At 34.8% G+C, this 26,988-nt stretch overlaps 2 protein-coding genes and 1 non-coding gene across 4 annotated transcripts; 1 reads left to right on the forward strand and 2 right to left on the reverse strand.

Moving 5' to 3' along the window:
• Positions 1–1,405: 1,405 nt before the first annotated feature.
• LOC129952644 (uncharacterized) lies at positions 1,406–4,973 on the reverse strand. Of its 2 annotated transcripts, none has more exons than XM_056065390.1 (5): positions 4,738–4,973; positions 4,430–4,672; positions 4,151–4,336; positions 1,981–2,265; positions 1,406–1,913 (listed from the first exon to the last, which is right to left on the reverse strand). In XM_056065390.1, the coding sequence occupies exons 1-5, from the start codon at positions 4,747–4,749 to the stop codon at positions 1,590–1,592; spliced, it is 1,050 nt and encodes a 349-aa protein (XP_055921365.1). In that variant the 5' UTR covers positions 4,750–4,973; the 3' UTR covers positions 1,406–1,589. The 2 variants fall into 2 exon arrangements, with proteins under 2 accessions (XP_055921365.1, XP_055921366.1); XM_056065391.1 differs by having other exon boundaries at positions 4,478–4,672; positions 4,738–4,959.
• Positions 4,974–19,928: 14,955 nt separating this feature from the next.
• On the reverse strand, positions 19,929–26,626 carry LOC129951758 (HEAT repeat-containing protein 6). Its single transcript, XM_056064077.1, has 14 exons — positions 26,390–26,626; positions 26,072–26,317; positions 25,412–26,015; positions 25,039–25,351; positions 24,830–24,980; positions 24,686–24,764; positions 24,464–24,623; positions 24,201–24,390; positions 23,916–24,132; positions 23,683–23,846; positions 21,003–21,250; positions 20,848–20,935; positions 20,340–20,786; positions 19,929–20,277 (listed from the first exon to the last, which is right to left on the reverse strand). Exons 1-14 carry the CDS (start codon positions 26,543–26,545, stop codon positions 20,008–20,010), a joined length of 3,333 nt encoding a protein of 1,110 aa, XP_055920052.1. The 5' UTR covers positions 26,546–26,626; the 3' UTR covers positions 19,929–20,007.
• Trnat-agu (transfer RNA threonine (anticodon AGU)) lies at positions 23,529–23,602 on the forward strand. The gene has a single exon. It is a non-coding gene; the product is annotated as a tRNA-Thr (tRNA).
• Positions 26,627–26,988: the final 362 nt, after the last annotated feature.

The following is a 26,988-nucleotide window of genomic DNA, read 5'->3' on the forward strand; positions in this document are numbered from 1 at the left end:
TTTAATTTATTTTAATTTTTTGATTTGTCCTGAAATCAAAAAAGCCCTGAATCAAAAAAATCAACCAAATTTTACAGCTGCTATAGTTTGTTTTTTTTTTTTTTTTAAATTAGGTTTGTTTGATCGTTGCACTTCTTTATAAAGTTCAGTTCTTAGAAATATCCAGTGTTGGACGAAGAATTAGCACATAATACCTTGTTTTAGTAAAAAATCCTTTTACCAGTTGACAAAAGAATTTCCTAAACATTTTCCACACTATCACAACATGTGCTGTATCACCCTGTGATTTTTTGGAAATATAAAGAAAATTAGTCTACAATGCCATTAAATTTTTTGAAACACTGCCAATGCCATCGGAGGAAATCCGTCACCAAAAAAGACAAGTTCTGTAGATGATTGGATATTCGCTGAATATGCAAAAAAACCGTTTATGACGTCCGCTGAAATTCGGGATTAAGAGAGTAAAGACATTGGAGTATCATTACCCAGCAGAACAATCCGTAAAAGACTAAATGAGAATGATTTGAATGGTAGCTCAGCAAAACCTTTATAAAAAAAATGAAACACCTATGCAAGAGCTGAACCCCATTACACAATGAAAACTGTACCGTGGTGGGCTGCGTTTTCATGGCCATATGTTAACTATAATTAGACATTATCCTTCGCGGCTGGTGAAAGAATGGATTAGTGACAACCAAATTAATCTATTGCCTTGGCCTGCACGAAGCCTGTAAAATATCGGGTTTGATTGAGGAAACCAAAAAATGTACAAGAACTTTAAGAACCTTCTAAAGAAGTATTAGAGCTATTAGAGAGTATTCCTTGGAGGTTACAAGCTGTAGTTAGACCGAAAGGTTTTCCATCAACATATAAATGCGAATAAGAATTTTAGTTAAAAAAAAGTATTCAATTTATTAATTGATCTTATTCTGTGATCACAATTTATTGCTGTATAACCAACGTTATTTATGCATTTTGTTGTTGCTATTTTCTTGAGCTGTGAATATTTTCTTTATTACGTATGGTGAACATAAAATTAAAAAAAAATCGATTTAATAATCTGACTTCTTTGAAGTCTATATATTATGTTGTGCTAATTCTACGTCCAACACTGTAGGCAACTTAACACACTAAAACTTTAATTTTAAGAAAGAATTTTTGAAATTGAGTTATCTTTACATAGGGTGAGACAGTGTTTTACCTTGTATCACCCTATGTAAAGATAACTCAATTATTTTTTATTTGAATTCTATATTTTATTTTGTGCTAATTCTATGTCCAACACTGTAGGCAACTTAATAGATCAAAACTTTATTTTTGAAAAAGAATTTGTAAACCTTTTTAAAATTGAGTTATCTTTACATAGTGTAAAACAGGGTAAAACATATTATTGAAAAAAAGTGTATCCGATTTTAAAAATTTATATTCTTTTAATAACACGAAACTATTCTAGAAGTATATAAAATTAACTATACTTTATGGCCAGTTACATCGTGTCTTGTGTATCCTGCACAATTATTCAATAATTATCAAAAAGTTTGTCAACATTTACTTTTAATTTATGAGGAACAAAATAATTATAAACTATTTCACTTCTTCATTCCCTGTACAAGTTTTCTCAATAACGCTGTTTGTTTCCTTGATTCATTGAGCAAATTTCGATGCATTTTTCTGATTTCTTTAAATGTTGCGTTTTTAAGTGTTTGTCGTCTATGTACAATTTTAGACGCTGATGGCACTGGATGAAGTTCTGGGGATTGTAGTAAAAATGATTCTGGAGCAGTTTCGCTTTCTAGTGTTTCATGAAATGGCATAGCTTGTGGAATGATTTCTGTTAAAAGTGGTTCTTCTTCTTCATTAGACAAATGAGCAGGGCTTTCTTGAGATTTTGTTCCGTTTGTTATCACCGGTTCCTTTAAGCAATTTGAACAGTTAATACAAATGTTTTAACAAGCAGAGTAATTCTTAAGTAATACTTACTTCGTCATCACTAATACATTCCACAGAAGGTTCTCTAAAATTTCGATCTTCCGATTTAGTTGGTGTTTGATCATCATCGCTGATGTATTCCACAGAATTGTCATCATCGTAATCAACAAAATGGTCCGGCTCATAGTAAAAATCATTTTTTGACCTTTTTGAATCTGGGGGCTGACTGCATCGGGTAATAAATTCACTTGAGTCGGCTAAATAATATGAACTGGAATTACTGTTGTCTTCCTTATAATAATCTGAATTATCATGAACACGTTCACTCAATACGTCCTGAAATCAAATTTATCTGTATTTTATTTACGAATAATGAAATATAAAAATATGCTGCATATAATATTAAAAATTGCCTTAAATAATTCATCGTAATAAAGTACCAGCAGAAATCGATGATACCTACAGTCATCAACTGTAAGTAAGTATTCATAACCTTTATTAAAATTTGGCACATAAAAGTCCTAGCCCCCTTTCCTAAATAATTATGTAATAACATATTTTCATTATACTTACATCTTTTGAAACACATCAGCAACCCTTATTTAATGCATCAAACTCTCCCTAACTGACTTCCTATTATTATTCACTTACAGTGCGGTTTACATGGTTAACCGCACTATTTTTTTTTCAATAAATTGTAGTTTTTCTGTTTGTTTTTCTCATGAACTACCAATAAATGCAATTATTTGAAAGGTTATTAAATTCTCTTGGAAAAAAACATAAATTCAAGAATAGTGAGAGACACCTATTGATCTCTTTCTTTCCACAAGTTCAAAAAAAGCTCAAATAAATCGGTTCACTTGGTTAGACGCACCTGTTAAAAGTTTGAAAAAAAAAGAAGTTGATCGATTTCTAAATTTTTGTTTGCGTTTTATTATTGTTATATTATTTTTTACAGTTTCAGTACTTTGTACAACCTCCACGACTTGAAATGACATCAAAAATTCTACTTTTAAGAGATTCATATAACTTTTTTAAATAATTTAATGAAATCTTAGACGAGTCATCTTTTATCGCGGCAATAAGCTCCTCACAGCTTTCATACTGTTTGCCTCCTTCATAAATTTGACGGGTCAGCCATCCCCAAACGTTTTCTATAATGTTTAGATCAGGTGAGTATGGTGGCCACGGCAACAATTCCACATTTTCACTAGCGAGAAATGCTTTTACTACATGCGCGTTGTGGATCGGAGCATTGTCTTGTTGTAAGATCCACTGGATTGGTCCAAAAAGCTCTCTTATTGCTGGAAAAGCTGTTTCCAAAAGAGCTTTATAAGAAACTCCTGTCATTTTTTGAGAGACAAAAACCAACTCAAAGGCGCCGTACTATGAAATGGCCGCCCATACCATTACTCCTCCTTTTTTGGAATGATTTCGATTCAAAAAACATTCGTCTTTGCGGATTTCATGGAAATAAAAATTATACCCATTCTAACCGAAGTTCCTTTCTTGCAGCGTTTAGTGGTGTTTTTTTTTTAGCTTTTTGAATTTCAAGCGTGGAGCACTTAAAATAGCTCGACGAACCGTTGATTTGCTGGCAATTACCCCCGCTAATTGTCTGATTTTCATTGTGGAGTGTGCTGAATTTGAGGCAATTCTTATTATTTTTCGCTTCTCGTTCGGTGTTAAGGCTGTTTTTGTCCTTCCTTTATTATTTTTTCCGTAGGTAGCAGGGTTTGATAAAAAATTTCGAACTGCTTTATCACTTCGTCTTATTTAACTGGCAATTTTCCGCATAGAGTACCCTTCTGAGTGGAAGGCCTCAATTTTTGCTTTTTCCGCCAACGTCAACAATTTGTTACCCATTTTCACTTTAAATACTCGGAAAAACGTTCAAAACGTACACTCATGAACCAAATTTAATTTGCATTACCCAGCATTAAGAAAATAAGTGAATAAATTCGTGCGTCTAACCAAGTGAACCGATTTATTTGAGCTTTTTTTGAACTTGTGGGGCAAAAGAGATCAAAATAACCGTTAGGTGTCTCTAACTATTCTTGAATTTAGGTTTTTTCCAAGAGAATTTAATAACCTTTCAAATAAATACATGTTTGGTAGTTCATGAGAAAAACAAACAGAAAAACTATAAATTATTGAAAAAAATAGTGCGGCTAACCATGTGAACCGCACTGTAAGTGAAAACACCCGTTCCAAAACGTACCTCTTCCAAAAATGCCAGAAAACTGTTGATCTCTTCAGCACTCTTCTCGTTAAAGTCTTCATCCCCTGGTTTTTCAATCATTTCGCAGGCTTCTATCACTCGGCTCTCGTACTCAGTCAACATGTACTCTGACTTTTGTGCCTTATCCCATTTCTTTCTCATCCCAAGCCGCAAGTCTGTCCACACCTACAAACATAACATTCACTTAAACATTTTGAACTCTCGTATCTATTCTATAAGTTTTAAAAGTTCTCACTATCTTTTTTTTTGTTTACTCACATCAAAAAATAAACATAAACAACACCAAACAAGAAACAAGAAACAAACCTTCCTCCATTGGCTTATATCTTTTTCAGGTCCAGCTTGATTCAGCTCGCGTGCTAATTTCCTCCATACAGCTTGTCGCGTCTGTCGCACTTGTGAATCACCAGTAATACAATCGAGTATTTTCCTATTAGTTGCCATTGCGCCATACAGAATTTGTTTTTGCCTTGGGTTTATTCTTTTGCATTTGTTGTTTTCCTAAACGAAATTAAGTTCGATAAAAGTTCAAATCATAGTATTATTAAAAATTCAATAATTATTACTAAATGGAGCATTTTGATACTGGAATCTCGCCCACCAACTCAAATAAAAACAGAGAGCAAGAGAGATCCCAGAACACACGAAGTACAGTATACACAGAATATGAACGCACAGAATACACGACGTGTGCGCTTATTTACTCACCGACAGTGACTAAAAGAACGTGAATTTGAGACAATAGTATTCACTTCACTATCATTCTTGTGAGTTGGATTTTTAAAGCATGAAATTGTTGTATTTAAAGGAGGGTTGTTTGTCGATTGGATTGTGCCGTGAGTTCGCGTTAAGTTCTCATTCTCACTATCGCCACTTTAATCAATGCAAGTGATGCCAAAATAAAGACCTTTTCACTGTGAGTTTTGATTGCTTTATGACAAAATTAATTATGCATGTACCTAATTTGGCAGAACTGTAGACCAAACTTGAGCCGGTTTTGACACTGCTGTATCCTTCCAAAGATCCGATAGAGCAAAAATAATTGCTTATTGGACGAAAAACATGAATGTGTAAAATAATGGAAATAGTGAGATTTGAAAAGTGTAAAATTGTGTCAACTATAAGCATTAAAGAGCTTAAAAACTTTAAACAATAGCATTAATTAGTTAACGAATTTAAGGTTTTTTCTAGCCACACAAACCAAACAATAGTTTTCCAATAAAAAATCTTGTCCTGAATTGGAATCTCACCTTAAAATTTCGCTAAGTTCAAGTTTTTGAAATCAAAATCTTAAAACTGGATAAAAACATATTAAAGTGTTTTTAACGCCGAGGGTAAAACACAGAATATTTATTTAAGATTTTTTGAAACTGTATTATGAGGATCACATACAACTGAAGCATATTCCAAACGAGGACGTACAAGAGACATATAGACGGATTTTATTGCATATGGATTGGAAAATTCGGCATCATTTCTTTTAAGAAAGCCGAACATTTAATTCGCTTTAGCAATAACATAATCCATGTGCCCAGAGAAATTTAATTTGTCATTGAATATTACACCGAGGTTCTTAATCTATGAAACTCTACATAAGACGACGTTTGAAACATTATAATAAATAATAGTATGACATCGAGAAAAAGACATACAATTACATTTATTGATGTTAAGCGAGAGATGATTACTTTTACATCAATCTTTTTTGATACTTTTAACAGTTGCAAATATTTTAAAATCATCCGCAAATAATAGACCATTTGTAATTCATTTACGAAAATCAAAAACAACAATGAACCAAGATGGCTCACTTGTGGAGCATCAGATGGTACATATATTTTTTTTTTGTTTTGACAGCGAGTTCAAAATTTTCACAACTTGTATTATATTAACCAAATAGCTTGAAATCCACTTGAGAAAAGTTGAATAAAACCGACTCTATTGACTTTTTGAACAAGAAGTGGAATACAAATACTATCAAACGCTTTCCGAGAATCAGTATAAATAACAACATGACAAATTTTGTTTTTTTACAATAAACTCAAAAAGCTTCGGTATAGCAGAAAGAATAGTTCTTCACAAAAAACTGATGATTATTTTGAAAAGTACAAGTTTTTATCCTTATTTTTGAATCATTTCAGTAGCTTTTCGGATGTTCTCATTAGTGATTAGATGGCTCATGATTCTCCATTTGGTTATTTGTAATTTCATGGGGTTATGAAAAATAAGTAGTAAAGTTAATCTTTTGTTTAGAATCTGAACTCCGATTCTGACTTTAAAATTATCCGTTTTCAACATCTAATATATAAAATTCTCATGTCACAACGTTAGTTCCCATTCTCCTCCGAAACGGCTAAACCAATTTCAATGAAATTTTGCACATACATTCGGTAGGTCTAAGAATAGGTTTTTTTTAATCTATTTTTAATATTCCTAAGAGCTATCGTTTAATTGCATCAAAATCGTAAATGGTGCAACGATCTTACTATAATATTAAGTGACGCTATGTACAATGAAGAATTGATTGATTGATCTTTGCATTATCATTGCCAAATTATCACTCAGTCATTTCGGTGTATTAACCAAATTGAAATGCATTTGATTTAATAGACATTAGACACTGAATTGAATCGTGAAATACAATACAATACTGTAGAATTGACAGCGATTGTTGGTCGCAATGTCCCACTAATGAATTAAGAATAAAGAACCATTTCTGACCACATCATGCTCGCAGTTCTGGAAGAACAAGCAGGATTCTTTTTTTTGAATGCACCAGGTGGAACTGGCAAAACATTCCTTATTTCTTGCTAAAATACGCTCAAATAATAGTATCGCATTAGCTGTTGCATCTTCTAGCATTGCGCCAACTTTATTGGATGGAGGCAGAACAGCTCAGTATTTAAACTGCCATTAAACCTAGACGCGTTGTGCAATATAAAAAAAAAACAATTATCCAGTGCTGAAACAGTGTAAAATTATCATCTGGGATCAATACACTATGGCACACAAACATTCTCTTTACGCGTTGAACAGGACATTGAAAGATATCTATAAAAAAAAAGAACGACAGACTATTTGGTAGCACTCTGTTAGTCCTTTCAGTTGATTTCAGACAAACAATTCCCGTCATTCCGCGTTCGACGTAAGCTAATGAGATAAACGCTTGCCACTCCGGCGTAATGTTGGAAAGGTACAACTGAAAGTAAATATGCTTCAAATGCTTCAAGATCCATCCGCAGATATATTCTCAAAACAACTGTTAGATGTAGGTGACGGACGGAAAAGTTCCTACAGATGAAACTGGATGCATAAAATTACCTGTCAATTTCTGCAAGATTGTTGATTCACAAGATCCTCTTATTGACCAGATATTTCCGATGTACACAGATAATACACAAATCATGAGTGGCCGGCAGAAAGAGCAAATTTAGCAGAAACAAAATTTGGAAGTCAATTAATTAAATCTCAAGACACAACATTTGTTAACAGGAGACTTGGTGTCATACAAATCTATGTGGCGCACTCAGGTGGGAGAAGACTTCAACCAACTTGGCGTGCTAAAATGGGGACAGCTATCTAGAGATCGAGCTACTTGGAGACGCATGTTGGTTGAGACCCAGGTCCACCCCGGACTGTGTCGCCACTTTAAGTATTTTATCGGAATAGTAAAGGTTTTCGATATTATATTTATGGAAAATCATTACGAATTTTACTGACAACACAAATTATCCATACATTCACTTAGCTTCAAGAAGCCTAATCTAAAGGTTTTCAAATTTGAAATGGTTGTATGGGGTTTATTTTGAGTATAATTTGATTACAGTTTTCAAATCTTGGTGTAATACAAGGCGGAAATATTGTAAATAAATCTGTCCGTATCTTATCAATTCTACCTTAAATAATGACTTCTAATGCACGAAGAATACTTTCTCAATTTGAAAGAAATAGGGACCGATAATTCTGCTATCACAGTCAACAATTTAGTAGAACAATTTTGCATTGAAGCAATTTTAACAGAAATAAGTTAATTAGCTAAACGTCAACTTGAAAGTGATGTTTTGGTTAAAATGATGAATTGCTTAACCTCACTAAACAAAAATAGCAAAAAAGTTTGACAATCTCAACTGTCAACACAGGTTGCGACGGCATGAAGGACTTGCACGTACGGCAAGTTTCTAGTATCTGATTCCTGATTGGTTAGCTGCCCAACAATTGCCTTTCAATTAAGGCAACTTAATTGGAAAATTGGCTGGAAAGTTATCAAGAAAAATCAGCCTAACAATCAAGACAAGTCTACTTCAAAAAAAGTCAAAATGACATTTGATCTTTATTACTCTATCGTTTCTTTATATTGGGCAGGTTCAGACAACATTAGGGACATCATTTGCACTCAACTGCATTCTCTGAACGTACATTTTGACCACGGCGACTAGTTAGTTTTTCAACTGTCATAATCTTCAATCTTGGAACTTTACTTCACTAACCTCTACCTTCAGTTCATTGTTGTCTACAAAACCCTCCTCAGGCAAGCTACAAATCCATGACGATTTGTAGAGGAATATTACTTATTTCTCTTCCAATTTGACAAGAAACCTTTTTACCCAAAAGATTGTATGAAGTTGTGCAGAAAATAAATAATTCATGGAGTAAACAAGTTTAGCTTTCATTCAGTTGAATTAAAAGACATCATTAATTCTCATTGTGACATAAGTTCACTTGACTTGATATTTAGTGAGATTTTTCTTGACTAACTTTCCAGTCAACTTTCCAATAAAGTTGCCTAAATTGGAAGGCAATTTTTTGGCAGGTGGCCAATCAGATACTAGAAATTTGCATTACTTTCAAGTCTCTTATGTCGCCGGAACCTGCCCATTATTTTCAATTCCATTTAATGTTTGTTGTAAAAAGGTTCCTTGTCAAATTGGAAAAGAAATAAGTGTTATTTCTTTACAATACAAAATACAAATTGTTATGAACTTGTAGCTTGCCTAAAGAGTGTTTTGGAAACATTAATGCTATTGGAAGTTTTTGTACGATGAACTGAAGGTAAAGATCAGTGAAGTAAAGTTTTTTAGTTTAAAATGTATGACACTTAATAAAATAACTATCTTCCTTGGTCAAAATGTACGTTCAAATAATGCAGTTAACTGCAAATTAAGTTCTGAACCTGCCCACTGACAACAACCATCGCAACTTCTAATGCAGCCAAAAAAACACCCTATACATGTACTACCAAACACATGTTCCAAAAATAGCAAGACCAAAGTTTATATGACCTTCAAATTTCAATTAGATATTATAACTTATGAATACTTTATTTTAAGGATACCAATTAACCTAAACCTCTGTAATCACCACTTGAACTTTTATACACATCGATATACATATTTACAAACCCTGCTCATTCTCTAATTTAACACAAGAGGGCGTTTATACTATTTCATAAAATAAAAACACACCAGACTTGCAGCATGTTTTCAAGTCACCAAGTTCATTTATTATACTGGCAATTAGCTATATCGTAAGTAATATAAACTTTTAGTTCCTCCCTCGACGAAAGTAAAAATATTAGTGCCATAAAAATATACCCATGAATTTCAATGAACCTATTTCTTTTTCCATTTGAAACTATACACAGCGTTATGCGTGCGTGATTTTTCTTAACAAACATACACGTTTCCTATGTAGGTGCCTTTTGCGTTAGGTAGTGCAAATTTTTCATATCCTCTGCTAAACCATTTTCATAAATCTAGAAGTTTTGAGGTTAAGATTAATTAAACAATTCAAATATGGGGGCGTATCCGGATTTAGGAAGGGTTGAGGTAAGTTGACAGTTTTTGTTTTTCTTTTCTTTTGAAAAATTGAAGTCATATGAAAATGTATACAAATTTTATTTTTGGAATAATACAGGCAATGGTAAGTATTCAAAAAAGGCACGGAATCTTTATACGCATGAGCAAAAATAACATACCGGAAATCCGTGAGATACTATAATGGTACATGATGGATATTTCCAAGTAGCGGAAAAGAACATTAATCTCGTAACGAACATCTGCTCGGGCAGCAAGCAGAAACTCACACTCAAAAGAATTTAAATCTTGAATGGCTTGTTCTTCAAATTCATTAAGTTCTTTCGTATTCTATATGGGGAATCCTTTTTTTAATGACACTCCAGAGGTAGTGTGACGGATGTCCACAGAAAGTTACCTTCGCTAACGCGCAAAAATACCATTTCATTTCTTTGTTTCATTATTGTCGTGTGTGGTGTAGGCTCTTATCCTGGCACTTTCGTGTTTTCTGTCATTTGGGACAACCAACAACGCAAATCAAGTTCAAGGAGAACATAATATTATAATACTTAAACTCTTAGGCTTTAGAAAATTTGCAAGTATGTTAATTTTTTGTGTAAGGCAGGTAGTACTTGATTTTAGCGAATGCAAGTAATTTTTCATTATACTTGTTCGTATGTACATAAGTACACGATTTACACATGAAACTTACATTATTCATGATGTTAATTTGTAATTTATTTTTTGAAATACGCAAAAAGTTACAATATCTAGGTTTTCGTTACATCAGATTTTCAAATAAAATGCATGACCCTTGACTTACAAAAAAGTACTTAAACATATAAGTTGTAAGTAATAATCAGGAATAAGACTTAGATTTCGTGTTGACTTACGAAGAAAATTACATAAATAACAATAACTGAACATTGAACAATCTTTTTTAGTCATCTATAATAATTGTCGTTAAGAATAAGTTGTAAGTACGCTTCTTTGCCCCTTTTTTTTGAGAATAAAATAAGTTAATTTATTGTGGTCATGTAGGTGTAATATATCAACTTTCAGTTACAAATTATATATTCATGTGTACAGCTATTCTTACCTTACATGTACAAAAATACGTTCAATTAATTTGCTCGTGTGATTTACCAATTAATTCATTTTTAAATTGATTGTTCGTACAGCTACGATTCCTTGGTAAAAATCTATTTAACTTGTTATAAAAGATCAAAAGAATAAAATCTTTTGTATTTATTAATTTTAAAAAAATCTACGTTTTAATCAAAATATATTTAAACTCATATGAAAATAATGTCGGTAAATTCAGATTTCCGGCAAACATTGATTTTTGTTTCCGTGGCGCATGGAACACGGTTAGAACTGTTGTTATTTTTATCATTGCACTAGTGCAACTTCGTGTACGTGTTAACGAGTGTTTTAGAGCGTGTTTAAGAGTGTTTTTCAGCTTAACATTTTTGTACAATAGTATAAGTGAAAAGAGCGGTAAATCCAGATCTCCAGATTTGATCTTACATAAAAAATAAATCGATTTATTTTGCCCCATGAAATGAAAAAACAGGGGAAATTTCTATTTTGAGAGATCTTTATCAAAAATGAATTGATTTACTTTACCCATAGAAAACCCCATAACTTAACATATTTGGATCTGACAGGAGGCAAATTGTTTTGATTTATTTTTTGAATTATTGAATTATTTTCGTGTCACTGCTAATTATGTATATAGAAGGGAATTTCTTGTCTTTGAGCTACAAGTGAAACGAGAACCCCTGAAATCATTGGACAGGGTTAAACAACATAAGGGACTTCATTTGTAATTCATTCGTAAATTTTGACCAAGACAATTAGTAAGTTTTTCAAGTGTCATTAACAAGCTACAATTCCACCTATTTTGTATTTTAAAAAATTGGCTAATGTCTTTTCCAAGTAACGAGGAACCATTTCACATAAAATATCAAATTAAAAAAAATGAATTAATGAATTAGAGTAATAAAGTTTAGTTGAATACAAAAATTATGAGTATAGCTGTCATTTTTACATAAGTGGAATTGACTTGATAGTAAGGAAGATTTTTCTTGGCTAACTTTCCAGCCAATTTTCCAATAGAGTTGCCTTCATTGGAAGTCAATTTTTTTCGCAGCTGACCAATCAGATACTAGAAACTGGCCTTAAACAATGGGCATGTTCAGACAACATAAGGAACTTTATTTGCAGTCAACTGCATCCTTTGAACGTAAATTTTGACCAAAACAGCTAGTTAGTTTTTCAAGTGCCATACATTTCAAACTTGGAACCTTACTTCACTAACCACTACCTTCAACCAATAGTTAGTTTTTTAGAAATATTACTTATTTCTTTTTCAATTTAACAAGGAACCCTTTAAAACAAAACATGAAATGAAATTGAGCAGAAAATAAATATATCATACAGTAATAAAATTCAGCTTTCAGTTGAATGAAAAAACATGATCAATTGTCATTTTGACATACGTTGACTTGACTTTCCAATAAAGTTGCCTTAATTGGAATGTAATTTTCTGGCAGCTGGCCAATCAGATAATAGAAACTTGCCTAACTTTCAATTCCCTTATGTCGTCTGAACCTGCCCAATTTCAAATTACGAACAAATGGTCATTTCTGGACATTCTTAAAAAAATATGAATCAATCCACAGACAAATTTAATTTATCAGCAACATTTTACTTCCAACAAGGAACCTATTTTAAACATATGGACATACATCCTTTCTTGTAAGGGAATAAGTGCTTTATAATATTAGAAACCAGTTTAAGACACCGCCTAAGTCACCGAACCTCAATCCCATTGATAACTTGTGGGAAGGATTCAAGCGAAGGCTCCAGAACTGATACCCAAGATACAAAAGTCACCGACATACTTTTGGTAGATATACCCTTTCTTTTTCTTTCACAAAAAACTTTCTCAAATCTATGGCGTGGCATTTACATTTTTTGATTTTTTTTGATTTATTTGATTTTTTTGATAATTGTTTTTACAGTGTTTTCTCTTGTTAATATAAATATATAAATATATAATAATATAAAATAAAAGGAAATTCAAAAAAAATAAATATAACCGTTTTCAAAATATGGTATTCAAAATAAAAACAGTTTTAATATTTTTTTTGGGATGAGTACTATAACTCAGGCGGGAGAGTTCAATGATGGATTTGTATAGAACAGTAAAAAAACAAGCATTTTTTACCACGGGAGGGGGGGTCTATCTCCCCCCGCTTAGAAAAAAATTATTGAAAAATATTGGTAATACTTACAACTAAGTTTTATACATATTTTTAAGGCCAAAACTTTTGTCTATTAGCTTGTTTTTAAATTTTATGTCTTCTAGTTTTTTTAAAAATTAAAAATTACCAAACAAAATATTTTAATTAAATTACTTTTTCCTTACTTTAGTATTTACGAAGTCTCATTTTGAATCATTTGAATCGAATATGGATTGAGACATACCTAGGGTTAATTAATTTGTCTAAATCCAGCTTATTCTAATGTAAAAGAAAAATGCACTACATCTTGCACCCACCGCACCTTGCAACCCCCCTCCAACTTGCACCCACTCCACCTTACACCCTACCCAAATCCTATAGTGTTCCCAAGCAGGGGGAACATGCTTACACCCAAACTCGCACCTACCTTATAACTATCAAAATAAGACCATCTAGTCCTCAGTTTTTAATCAAAAACAAATAAGAGCAATAAATTCTAAAATAAAAACAATAGTAGATAATCTTGAAGTATTGAAAAGTTACACTTTTGTTGGATTTAAAACAATGTATAATAGTTAATTATAAGTATTACCGTTATTTTCTAAGTATTTTTTTCCATTTTAAATAAAAATTTTATAGAATTGATTTTTGCCAAAAAATGTGCATAGGGTCTACTGTTATTTTTAGTCGGGACCCACTTTTTTCAACTTCTTTACCATCGTAATGTCATGTTTGATTTAAATCTCGGGTTTTTACGAATGCAATACTTGCCATATATGTAGTTCCTATATGTCGCAAGTAAATATCAAAAACATTGCACTTTAATCATTTGATAGCAAACCAAGTTTTTCATGTTGGTTTAAAAATATCATATCTTCTAGTTTATTTAAATGTGTTGAATACAAAAATAATAAATTAAATATTACAATTAATTAGATTCCAATACTTGGTATTTGCATTATATGAAGACCTTCACGGGGTGGATACTTTACGGGTGGAATCTCACCGACTTGATCAATGTTTGCTTTCCCTCTATTAGATCCAGAATTGATTTGTCGAGTTTCTTCTTGATTATTGTTATTTTTAATCAAACTTGCAGATAAAACATTTTCAACAAGTAAAATTGTTGCAATTACAAACACTATCCGAAAACCCATTTTACCTTAAGGAATATCTTATTGGAGCCTTGCAAACGAAATCAATGCCACGATATTTATAAATGCACCTAATTTTCATTATTTTGAGTTGCAGCTTTATCTTTTATACGATCATTTCATAGAGTGCTTATCTCTTCAGAACAAAGATTATATTAAAAATATAGATTGCGAAGTTGATTACAAAAAAAATGCCAATCAATACAAACAATTGTTCAAATTTCTTTCAAAACGTGATTCACAATTCTTCGTTGTATTTATTAATAGACATTTCTTTAGGGTAAGGTCAGGTTATTCCAATTTAAGAGTAGAACTGAACTTTTAAAAAAAGTTTACTTTTTAAGCCTGGAAATTAGTAACTTCGATTAATTAGTTTTAGTCTTTAGTCAGATTAAAGATTTCAAAAATTGAAAAACATTTGTATTTTAAAAATTTGACTTGATTTCATAGAATTTAAAATACATCTTATTACTTTGTTGATGATAGATCAAAAGTCAATAATTCTGAACAATATGTACATTACTCGCGGTGAATCCCAGTTCATACGCAAAATGAATACAAAAAATAAAATAAACAAAGAAAAACCTGGGTGATTTTTTCCAACTTTGCGATAAGAACCTGATGCCAAGGCTTTTGTTGTTGTTTTGATTTCATCCATCATCACGTCTAACATATCAAAAAGTATTTAAGTGCAAGTCTTTTTGAATTTGTGTATTAGTTGTTCTCACAAATTACACCTCTTTAAACACAATGAAGATATTCGGAATTTTTGTTCTAGTAGCTGTTATTTTGGCAGTGTTCGCTGTTGTTCCTTCGGAAGCATCAAGGTCTGCAGGACAAGTGCGTCAACCCCCACCACCACCACCAAGAAGGCCTGATATTGATGCTAGTCATAGACCATCAAACACAAGATATGCTTAAGATGTTTTAAATAAAATAAACAGTATAACAACAAAATTTATATTTTTATTTTATAAACAAAATAAATGCTTTTCTGTTCCTTGTAAAAAGAACATCATCGATTTTTGTTCACTCTTAGGACTTTTTTAAATACCTTCAAATATTTGCTCATGTTTCAAAGACATTTCCTTCCATTTTCAAGTAGGTTTTGACGCATCACAATATTACTGATAGTGTGAAAATTTATGAGACCCTAAATAAAAAACTCGCTAAATAATTGGGGTTAACATATGTAACTGATTAAAATAAGCTTATATAAAATCAGCCCCGGATTAATAGGGGGGGCTATGGGGGACTGCAACCACGGGCCCAGCGGAAACCACTATATTTAAACTGTACAATCTAAGCCCCAAAAATAATAACAAAAATTAGTTGGCCCACAAAATCCAAAACTCGAAAGCTATATATGTACCTACCCCAAAAATGTTTAACTCATATAGCCCAACTCGCAATTAATCCCATAAACTTTAAACCTACATAGCTCAACTCGCTAGTATCTCCAAAAATTCAAACCCACATAGCCTAAGTCGCTATTGACCCAAAACTTTAAACTCAAAAAATATTAAATCCATGCAGCCTAACTCAGCAAAGGGTTTCCTGATTGAAAAAAAAATTGAATTCTATGCATCGTATTTTTTTTGCAAAGTGTGACTAATTAGTAATTATCTCGAGTACTTTATTTATTCTTGATTACGAGAGATGTGCGGATTGAGCGTTAAAGTACATTTCGATACTAGTGTGGTAAAATTTAGAATAGTTAATTTCGACGAGTCCGTTTTGAATTTAACAAGCGAAAAATGGCGAAATAAATTTTGCCGCAGAAGTATTGAATCGTATTTTTTGACACAACGTACGGAATGTTAGGTCCCTTAACAGACCACGTGCAACCGAACAATTAGCGGAAGCCCTAAACTGCTTCAAGGCAGATATTACAGCCATCCAAGAAGTGCGATGGGATGGACCGGGTAAACGCAAACTAAAAGACTGCGATATCTACTACGGCGACTGCTACCGAGAACAAAGACAGCGTCTATTTGGGTGTGGATTTGTTGTTGGAACTAGGCTCAGGCAAAAAGTCTTGAGTTTCAACAGTGTGAGCGAGCGCATCAGGACAATCCGCATCAAGGCTAAATTCGCCAACATAAGCCTAATATGCGCGCATGCCCAAAGATATGTTCTTCGAGCTCTTGGACAAGACATATGAGCAGTGCCCTGGCTATGACATTAAAATTGTCTTAGGAGATTTTAATGCCAAGCTAGGAAGAGAAGACATCTTTGGTGGCATAATCGGGAGATACAGCCTGCACGACACCACCTCCGACAACGGATTCAGGCTGGTCGATTTCGCTGCGGGGCGAGACGTTCTGGTAGCTAGTACGCAGTTCACGCATCTTAATATCCACAAGGGGACATGGAAATCTCCTGATCAATCAACCGTCAACCAGATTGACCACATTGCGATCGACGCACGACACTTCTCCAGTATCCAGGATATCCGAACATTCCGAGAGGCCAACATTGACTCGGACCACTACCTCGTTGTAGCCAAGGTACGACTACGGATATCCCGATCCAAGCCAAAACAAGGAAGTACTGTGAGAAGATTCGACGTTAGACGGCTACAATCGCAAGAGACTGCCATGTCCTTTTCCGATCGAGTCTCTAGTAACCTCCTAAGGAGTCCTATGCTTCCTGCATTAAGCATTGAAAACCAGTGGCAACATTGCCTTGCAGCCATCAGAGATGCCGCCTCTAAAGTGCTAGGTTTCACACGGCCACCACAGCGAAACCCCTGGTTTGACGACGAATGCCGGCAAGCGCACGCAGCGAAACAAGAGGCATACAAAACGGCGCTGCACAAAAGGACTAGAGCTGCTCGCGAGCTCTACGAGCAGAAGAGGAGAGAGGAACACCGGCTTCTTAGACGAAAAAAAGAGAGCATGAGAAGCGCGCGATCGAGGAGATAGAGGGATGTCACAACAGGAATGAGGTTCGTAAATTGTACCAAAAGGTAAAAAAAACCTCCCAAGGGTACCAGCCACGAACCGAAGCCTGTAAAGACGAACAAGGGAACATCGTAGTAGAACCACAGTCGATGCTGAGAATATGGAAAGATCACTTCTCCAAATTATATAACGGCGATGACGAACCGAACTCCGCTGTAAGGGAGATAGAACCACTCAACCTCGGCGACGCAGATCAACAATTCCGCCTACCCGACCTTGACGAAGTGAAGATAGCTATATCTAAACTTAAGTCAAACAAAGCTGCTGGAGCTGACGGCATCACCGCCGAACTATTCAAAGCAGCAGGCGATGACTTGGTAGGGAGCTTGCACCAACTCATCTGCAAAATTTGGTCGGAAGAAAGCATGCCCGATGAGTGGAATCTCAGCATAGTGTGCCCGATACATAAGAAAGGAGACCCTCTAAACTGCGCCAACTACAGAGGCATCAGTCTCCTTAACATTGCATATAAGATCCTCTTTGCCGTATTATGTGAACGTCTGAAAAATTCGTCAACAACCTGATTGGTCCTTATCAGTGTGGCTTTAGACCAGGAAAGTCCACTATCGACCAAATATTCACACTACGGCAGATCTTGGAAAAAACCCAGGAGCTTCAAATCGATACCCACCATCTCTTTATCGATTTTAAAGCCGCGTATGACAGCATCTATAGGGAAGAGCTCTACCGAGCAATGTCTAGTTTTGGCATCCCTGTCAAACTTATCCGTTTGTGCAGAATGACGATGGAGAATGCACGCTGCTCTATCAAGGTCGGAAAAGATCTTACCGATGCATTTGATGTCAAAAAAGGTTTTAGACAAGGCGATGCACTGTCATGCGACTTCTTCAACATCGTTCTGGAAAGAATTGTGCAAAACTCAATCGTCAACACTAGAGGCACAATCTTCCAAAGATCCATCCAATTACTCGGATACGCAGATGATATTGACATAATTGGAAGATCAAAGCGTGATGTCAGTGGAGCGTTTTTGAGCATTGCGACGTAAGCGAAGAAGATGGGTTTAGTGGTCAATGAGGGCAAGACCAAGTATATGCTGTCATCAAAAAAGGACACTGAAGGACGACGTCTTGGACAAAACGTCACCATGGACAGCTATAACTTTGAGGTAGTTAAGGACTTTGTCTACCTAGGCACCGCTATTAATGCAGACAACGACACCAGCGCTGAAATCAAACAAAGAATAACTCTTGCAAATCGCTGCTTCTTTGGACTTAGAAGGCAATTGAGAAGTAAAGTCCTCTCTCGAGCATGTAAAATCACCATCTATAAGACACTCATCATCCCGGTTCTCATTTATGGCGCTGAGGCCTGGACCCTGTCAAAGAAAGATGAGAGCGTCTTAGGATGCTTCGAGAGAAAAATTCTTCGGGCGATTTTTGGTCCCGTACGCATAGATGGAGAATGGAGGAGAAGATATAACGACGAGCTGTACGGGCTGTACAGCGACACTGACCTAGTTAGCAGAATCAAAGTCCAACGGCTTAGATGGCTAAGTCATGTAGAGCGGATGGACATCAACGCTCCAGCCCGGAAGGTCTTCGAATCCAATCCCGAGGGACGGCGCAGTAGAGGAAGACCGCGACTCAGGTGGCGCACCCAGGTGGGAGAGGACCTCAACCAACTTGGCGTGCGAAACTGGAGACAGCTAGCTAGGGACCGAGCTGGCTGGAGACGCTTGTTGGTTGAGGCCCAGGTCCGCCCCGGACTGTAGCGCCACCTTAAGTAAGTAAGTACGTAAAGTTGAATTTTCCAAAATACTATAGTGTACTTTACGCACTAAACATTATTGTTCGACTCAAAGGTTTTCGAATGGAAATATTTTACTACTCGTTTTTTTAAAGAGGCACTAAAAAACAATGTACCTATTTGTTATAATAAAACATTGACACTAGAGAAGAAAAAAAAACAAACGAAACGGCACTTTTTATGTAATAATAGATAAATTGCTCACAGAAATGCACCAGAGGATTGAAGCTTGCACTTACATATATCACTGATATCTTTGGATTTTTTGCAATATTTTAAGTATGAGTGAAAATGAAGTAAAAATTAAAGCAAAAAATTTAGTCGAAATTTATCATAAAGATTTAGAAATTGAACTAACTAACGAACTAGAGCAGCTTATTCAAATGATGAAATTGCATCAAGTTTAAAAAGAAAAAAGTGAACTTATTTCACCATTTAAAACACTTAACTGGATCGTTGAAAAACAAATGATTGACGTTTTTCCAAATGGTTATATAGCCCTTAGAATATTCGTAACAATACCTATGGCTAATTGTGAAGCAGAGAGATCTTTCTCAGTCCTTAAACGAATACAAAAAATGTGCCGATCTTCGATTTTAGATGACAGATTATCATGTTTAACTCGTTTAGCAATCGAATCCGAATTACTTGAATGGACTCCTAGCGCCCGGGTTATTGGGTTGGCTCGCTTGGGGTTTAGGACGCTCTGGGTTATGGGGGGTTGGCTGCATTGAGTTTTATATCTTTTTAGGGAGCCTCAAATTTGAAATAGCCCCGGCTCCCATTTTCTTTAATCTGTGCCTGTATAAAATACTCGGTTTTTTGGTAGGTGTATATAAAATGCATGTTAATAATTTATTTTTTGTTATGTAACTTTAAGTTTAATTATAGTAATAAAATGTTTTAATATAAATCCACACTGGGCTGAGTAAAGCACGATGATAGAATTTGGACAGCATTTTTCTGTTCTGATGCGAGTTCATTTTTGGTAAGTTTTTCCTGCAACTTTAACGTACACGCCAAAAGTGGAGCAGCATTTTCTGGCAATATTCTACTTATAACTCGGTTCCAAATTTGTTTAATTATCTCCAACTTAGGAACCAATTGTGTCTTAAGCATATTCAAGTCTTCATCAGTTGAAACACCGATTATATGACTTATGGCAATACAAAGCTGGAAGAAGAAATAAAAATCCATAAAAATACAAATGATATTATAAGGTTTTTGTAATATACCTGCTCTTGCAAATTATCCCTATGCTTATACTCATTGAAATCCGTTAAATTACTTGATTGTTCCATTGCATTTAATAAAGCTATCCAAACCATCTGCAGACGAGCGCCATAGTTCTGTCGCTCTTGAATAGTTATCAATGCAGCTGTTCCATTGATACGAACTTTGAAGTTATTGTGATTGACGATGAGATTACATAGAGATGGAAATACAAGATCGGGCCAATTCATGTCGCTGTACTCTGCATTAAATAAATTGGAGTTCTTCATAAAATTTCCAATTGCATAGCATGAATTCCATTTGACTTTAGCATTTCCACCTGTATTCACACAGTTCACCAATTTTTCTACACTCTTTTGAACCAAAGATCTCCATGTAGGAACTTTTAAATGATCCACTGTTATAAGGCGAAGCAGGTTGCCCAGAGTTCTTACTGCATTGCTACGAACCTAAGAATATTACTGGGTGCAATCATAAATGATTTAGAGAAGTGGACAAGAGAGTTCTTACTTTATCATTATCACTTGCTGAGTAAATAGCTGTTTCCAAAAGACGTCTCAACAAATCCTCAGATATTCTCTCCACCCGCGAGTTAAAACTTGAAAAGAAAATAATTTTGGATATTTTTGAGAAAATTAACATTAAGGATATTTTATTTAAATTACAAATTTGTTATAAGAGCATCGCTGACATTTCCCATAGACCATGAAGCTCGAACTCTAACAAAAAGATTAGAATCTTTGATAAGCTGCAAAATTGATTCGGCAGTGTTCTCAACAAAAACCAAGTTCTCCCGCAAAGATGGGAAAAGAACATAAACTGCCAAAGCCCTCACTGCCGCTGCTCGAACTGTGTTTTCTTCATTGCAACCAGCTCCTGAGAGAATTCCAATTAGTTGAATGTGATAAGTGTGCTGAAAATAAATACAAATACGACGCTTGTATAAAAATTGGAAATAATTTCATACAGGTCTTGAATTTTGATAATATTTCTTCAAATTTAAGAACTATTAAATTGAAAATATAACGGGTCTTTTTTTAAAGGTTGTTTGGTTTGACTTTTAAATATAAAGAAACTGAAACCTGAACAACGCTTTGTCCAAATTTACATTGGATATCTATGTGTTTAGCGATGAGGTTCGCTTTTGGTTGAATACGTGGAGTGATGATGATCCTGAAGTGTACGATATACCGTTACATCAACAAAAACTAACTTTTTGGTGTGCCTTATGCGTGGCTGAAACAATTAGCCCGTACTTCTCTAAACACAATACTGCCCCGAAAGTTACAATCAATGGTGATCTCTATAAAGCCTCGATTAAAGAATTTTTCGTTCATCAATTGAACAACCATGACGTACAGGAGCTGTGCTTTCAAAAAGATGGCACAACATGTCACGCAGCTCGAGTCACATTTGATTTTTTAAAGAAACAATCTTGTAGTTTTAAATTTCGGGCCCATCAAGTGACCTCCCGGATCGTGTAATTTAACGACTCTTCACTATTTTCTGTGAATGTATGTGAAGTCGCTAATTTACGCCGATTGATTCTTTGGAGCACAATTGGACTTTCAGATTAGACTACTTTCGAGCCAGCTCGGTCATATGCCATAAGCTTATCTTTTGAATGAAGTGAATTTAAAGTCAATTTAAAAAAAAAAATCATCTTTGTTTTATTTCACTTCAAAGTTATACAGCTGTGGACAACTAATTAGAAACATTACTTGCTTCTCATTTCCACATTCACTTTGTCATGTGTGACTAGAATAGCGGTATCCTACCTGGTGTAATGTAAGCGTTTTTTTATTTTGCATTGGTAAGTAGAAAATTCTGAATTGTCTGCAAACGTTTTTAAAGAATAATTTTTAAAGTTTGAAGCATTGGGAAAATTTAAGAATTGCGATCCTCCTACAAGGAAAGCGATTTTTGATCTTTGGAAGCTTGAAATGTCCTATAAAGTTTTCAATGCAATTAGACGTTTTCAAAATATCGGGGCTTAAAATAAACGTACCCCGTAAAAAACGGGCGCATAAGACAAGTTGCCACATAAATCGAGCAGTTAGTAGGCTGACAAAAAAAGACCCAAAAATAAACTCCACATTGATACAACGCCAACTGCCGGTTGCATTCAATGTCCCGATAGGCCCACGAAAATCAGAAAAAGATTGGTGGAAGATGGGTTACATGGTCGTGTTTCTCGAAAGAAACCATTAGTAACCACAAGGCAACGTAGACTAAGAATAGAGTTCGCAAGATCACACGCCAACTGGAGGATAAACGGATGGAAGTACATACATAGTGTGGAGTGACGAAACTAAAATAAATAGGATGGGCCAAGATGATGCACGATATGTCTGAGGGCCAAAAGGAACAGCGTTCTAACCTAAATATGTTTTTCCAGTAATAATAAGGCATGGAGGCTGCTCGCTTAACGTTTGGGGTTGTTTCTCGTGGTGTGGAGTTGGCCCAATCCATCCAATCCATGGAACGCCGTTAAATACATTCACATTCTTTAGGAACGATTAGTGGATTGGGCCGATGAAAACATGCCAGTGATATGGAAGATTCAGCAAGACTACGACCCCAAGCTCACTGCTGGAATCACGAAACAGTTCTTTAGGGACCAAACGATAACAGTTCTGGAATAGGCATCATCAAGTGCAGACCTAAGTCCGATAGAGCATCTTTGGGCCGATGTTAAAAAAGCTATTGCTTTCAAAAGTAATACCAACAATAACGTTCTTTTTACGAATATCGAAGCTGCTTGGAAGGCTATACCCGTTGAGCGGTGCAAGCGGCTTATTTCATCAAGGAACTAAGATATCGGAAAGTTTTGAAGCAAAAAGGCATCGCAACAAGGTATTTAAGATAAATGTAAGGTAAACAATAAATACAGATGTTGCTTTAAAAGTGAATTCAAGTGGTGTGTCTAATTAGTTGTCTACAACTGTATATTTTAGCTTAATCGCGCTGTGTTCATATTATATTCATGTTAAATATTTCCCATCTAATTTTTCTCCGCATACAAAATTTCCTGATTCTTAAATCTTTAAGGCTTCGTAATTAATTACGAAGAAGGAGTCTAAACTAAGGTGTTAACTTTGATTACATATTTTCCTCCTAGTCTCCAATAAAATATTTATTTTTAACTTCATTGTGTTCTTGTACATTAGTTGACATTTAGAATCTAACGTGGCGCCGTGGCTTAGTTGGTTAAAGCGCCTGTCTAGTAAACAGGAGATCGTGAGTTCGAATCTCGCCGGGGCCTATCACTCAACTTGATGGCAGTGATTACTTTTTTTTTATTTTTTCATTAAGAAATAACAAGTTTTTAAATCAATAACTTACCGAAAGTCTTTCAAAAACAAAAACTCCAATATTTGACATAAAATCGCATAGTATAGCTTTGAAAGCAGGACTTTGCTCTGCATCTTGGATTTTTTCAATAACAGACGGCAACATGGACATCCAGAAGTTCTGACAAGACATCAGTTCGTCATTCGATGGTGAACCTATTTCAAAGAAATACAAATATATCATTATTGAAGAAAAAGGAGAAGCTTAAAAAAGTTTAAGTATACTTCGTTCAAGCAGATAAGTATTCATTGAATGCCCCAAACTATCTAGACATTTAGCTGTATACAATCGAACATCAGCTTGTGCGTCATTCAAAGACGACTTCAAGGCGGAGGCAATAAATTGCAAATGGTCTTTGAGAAGCGAGAAATGTTGTGCCATCGATGTGAGTACTTGAAGACATTCAGTTCGAACTGGAGTTGTCGATATTGGTACTTTTTCCTAATAATAAATTTAGTTAGCAATTAAAAATGGTTTCATTTTGAAGAATTTTTCAGTCAATGACGAACCTTCGTTTCAGTGAGGGGTACACCAAGATTTTCAAGAACTCTTTTTAGAAGCCAAGACATTCTTAAGGAAATTTCTTTGGTGTCATTTAAGTTCACTTCAGCAGAATTGGAAGTTGAAGCAACAACTGGTGTGGGCAGTAAATCTTCTGTATCGGAATCTATGGTCTCCTCAGCAAAATCTGTATCAATTCTTTGACAAAATAAACGGTTTTCGTTTCCTTATGAATCAACTCAAACTCAAATGACTTTAAATATGTACTTACACTTCTTCCACTCCAGAGTCGTTAAGTCTATTTTGATTGCGAAGCATTGATCCTATGGATGTTTTAGGAATGCCAACAATTTCCGAAATTTCTGTTGTAATGTCTGGTGTGGAAATAAGAAATTCCATAACCATTAGAGCGGCAACTTGAACTGTGGGATCTTTCAAAAGCAAACATTTTATTAGTAGAGTTATAAGTATTAAGACAAAGACACAAACCTACCTTTGTGGTAAACCAATTTGCGGATTAATTTTACAAATTCTGTAACCAGTCCTGGTTTGAGGCGATGGAATGGTGTTGCCTAGAAAAAAAGGAGATACATATTTATTAACTTACCTACTTTTTGGTCACAATAATTATTCTAACCTGAATCAAGACTGTCAAGCATTTGAGTATTTGTGTGAGAACTGGAAGAGAGCTTTCATGAGCCAATGCCTGCGTAAGGACCTCATACATTGCAATTATCATATTGGCTAATGATATGGAAAATGGCATAAAATTAGTTGGGGGCTTTTCGCTAAAAAACTCACATTAGTTAATACAATTTTTAAATTAAAAAATCTTCAATAAAAAACCTCCACTCTGCTTGTAAAAGAAAAGTTCTAGAACCGAAGAGAATAACTGAAGCTGCCTGCAGTGCTGCCACTCTACACCTTGGGTTTGGATCACGAACTGCACAAGTTAAGAGTCCAATGCTGGCATCATTAGGAAACAACGAATGCCAATATCCATAGAAAGTCCTACGTTCGACATTCTTTGCAATCACACCAATTAGTGAGATTGCAGCTAGCCTCAGTTTGGCTTGTTTATGCCGTTCATTTCGAGTCCGACTGGCTTCTGATTCGGAGAAGTCAGAATCACTTGTCTTGTTAAAGGCTGGGATGTCAACTGAAATAAAATTGCGATTTTTGAGTCAAAGAAACAAGATTTGAATTGGATTTATGTTACAATCAACTTTAAGATTACTTCCTGAGGGGAGCTGAAGAACAGCTTCATCGTTGATAGGATTCTGTTTCGATTTTGCATCGGACTTCCTATTTTTATTTACTGTTCGGGGTTTTCGCGTTTTTGCGACTTTTCCCCCACGATTGTTGGCTTCCATCGAACCCTGGTCGAGCATGGACTGCTGCGATACATGAACTTTTTGTGGATTTGTTTGAGGGATCCCAGGAATTCCATTGTGCATATAAGCTTTCGACAAGCCAAGCAGTTCTCCTATATTCGCATCACACCAATCCCTATTCTCGGAGGCTATGACGTGCAGAATGTTCAATGACGTAGTCATGAAATTCATATGATGGGCAGATAGATTGAAGTTTATTTTATCCGAGAAGAGAATGGCAAGGATCTTAGTTCCGATCAGCGAAAAAAGTTCCTCCACCTGACTATCTGTCTCCATAGATTCTACAGGACCCAAGAGTGAATCAATGCAGATTACTATAGAAATGATAATCTCTTCCGAAGAATTGGAATCATATTTTTCAATTATCTTCGCGTCTCTGCTAAGGTAGCTTAAGAGAAGGCCATCTGGTGAAAGGAGCACATCCCAATACTGAAAACACAAACACAAGATCAATAAAAATACTGCCGAACAAAATAAAGTCAAACCTGTCTTGCAAAGCTCTGATGATTCCTAAATAAGGCATGCATAGACCTAAGGATATCACAGGCAGTGGTGGAGAAGTTGAAATTCAGGCACTTCAATTGCCATTCGATGATTTTGTTGAATTGATCTCGAGAAAGTTGGATTTTCTGTTTGTTCATGAGCACAGTGATCAGACAACATGATTTAACTATGAGAGTTTCTTCTTGTGTGTTTATATTGATGAATGATTCAAGAAGTCTGGCTGCTGTCTGCAATATACAAAGCAAGGAAAGGGATTACTCATAATTTGATCAGATGGCTTTTTAAGAGATGGAACTTACTTTCTTTTCTACGAATTTTCCCTGCAGATAGTCCAAACTATTTAGATCGTTCAAGAGGGTGTTTAATTCTGACATGTTGACTTTGTTCTTTTCATCGTTGTAACTGAGGAAAAGGAATTTAGTTGTTAACTGTGTAAAGTTCTCGGCTAAATCCATTCCCAAAGGATGAGGTTGATTAATTTAATGGTTCGGTTGACAAAAAGGGAGTTCAAATGGATTTGTTATTTGTAGTGTTTTTATTTTTGTAATTTCTCAGATGACGTATTGTCAAATTGAAGCTTTCCAGGTTGTAGCAAAAATTCAAACAATATGATTTTATTATGGGGCATTGATAAAATTAAGCCCCAGACCACATAAGAGCGTTGTGTCTATTATAGTTGGCATAAGAAAAAACAATGTTTGTATTAAATAGTTTGATTTAAAAAAAAATTATTTTGTTTTATTTGAAGGTAACCACTCGACAAAATATATAAAATTATCAACTTTAATGAATATGAGAAGTAATAGATGTTCAAGTATGAGGTCATTAATAAATGCTAAGAAGGTTGCAATTGATCTTTAAAAAAAAGAATGCATCGTTTAACACTTTGGACTTACTT

The sequence above is a fragment of the Eupeodes corollae genome, chromosome 3 (genome assembly GCF_945859685.1).
Source record: "Eupeodes corollae chromosome 3, idEupCoro1.1, whole genome shotgun sequence".
Lineage (NCBI taxonomy): Eukaryota > Metazoa > Arthropoda > Insecta > Diptera > Syrphidae > Eupeodes > Eupeodes corollae.

Bases quoted from the DNA above. Each gene is read 5' to 3' on its own strand.
- LOC129952644 (XM_056065390.1), bottom strand. The intron at 4,337-4,429 runs GTGAGTAAACAA...TTATGTTTGTAG, and splicing joins GTTTATGTTTATTTTTTGAT to GTGTGGACAGACTTGCGGCT. The intron at 1,914-1,980 runs GTAAGTATTACT...AATTGCTTAAAG, and splicing joins AATGTATTAGTGATGACGAA to GAACCGGTGATAACAAACGG.
- LOC129951758 (XM_056064077.1), bottom strand. From the start codon at position 26,545: ATGGATTTAGCCGAGAACTTTACACAGTTAACAACTAAATTCCTTTTC. The intron at 25,352-25,411 runs GTAACATAAATC...ATTTTATTTCAG, and splicing joins AAGTAATCTTAAAGTTGATT to TTGACATCCCAGCCTTTAAC. The intron at 24,765-24,829 runs GTTAGAATAATT...CTTTTTTTCTAG, and splicing joins GCTTGACAGTCTTGATTCAG to GCAACACCATTCCATCGCCT.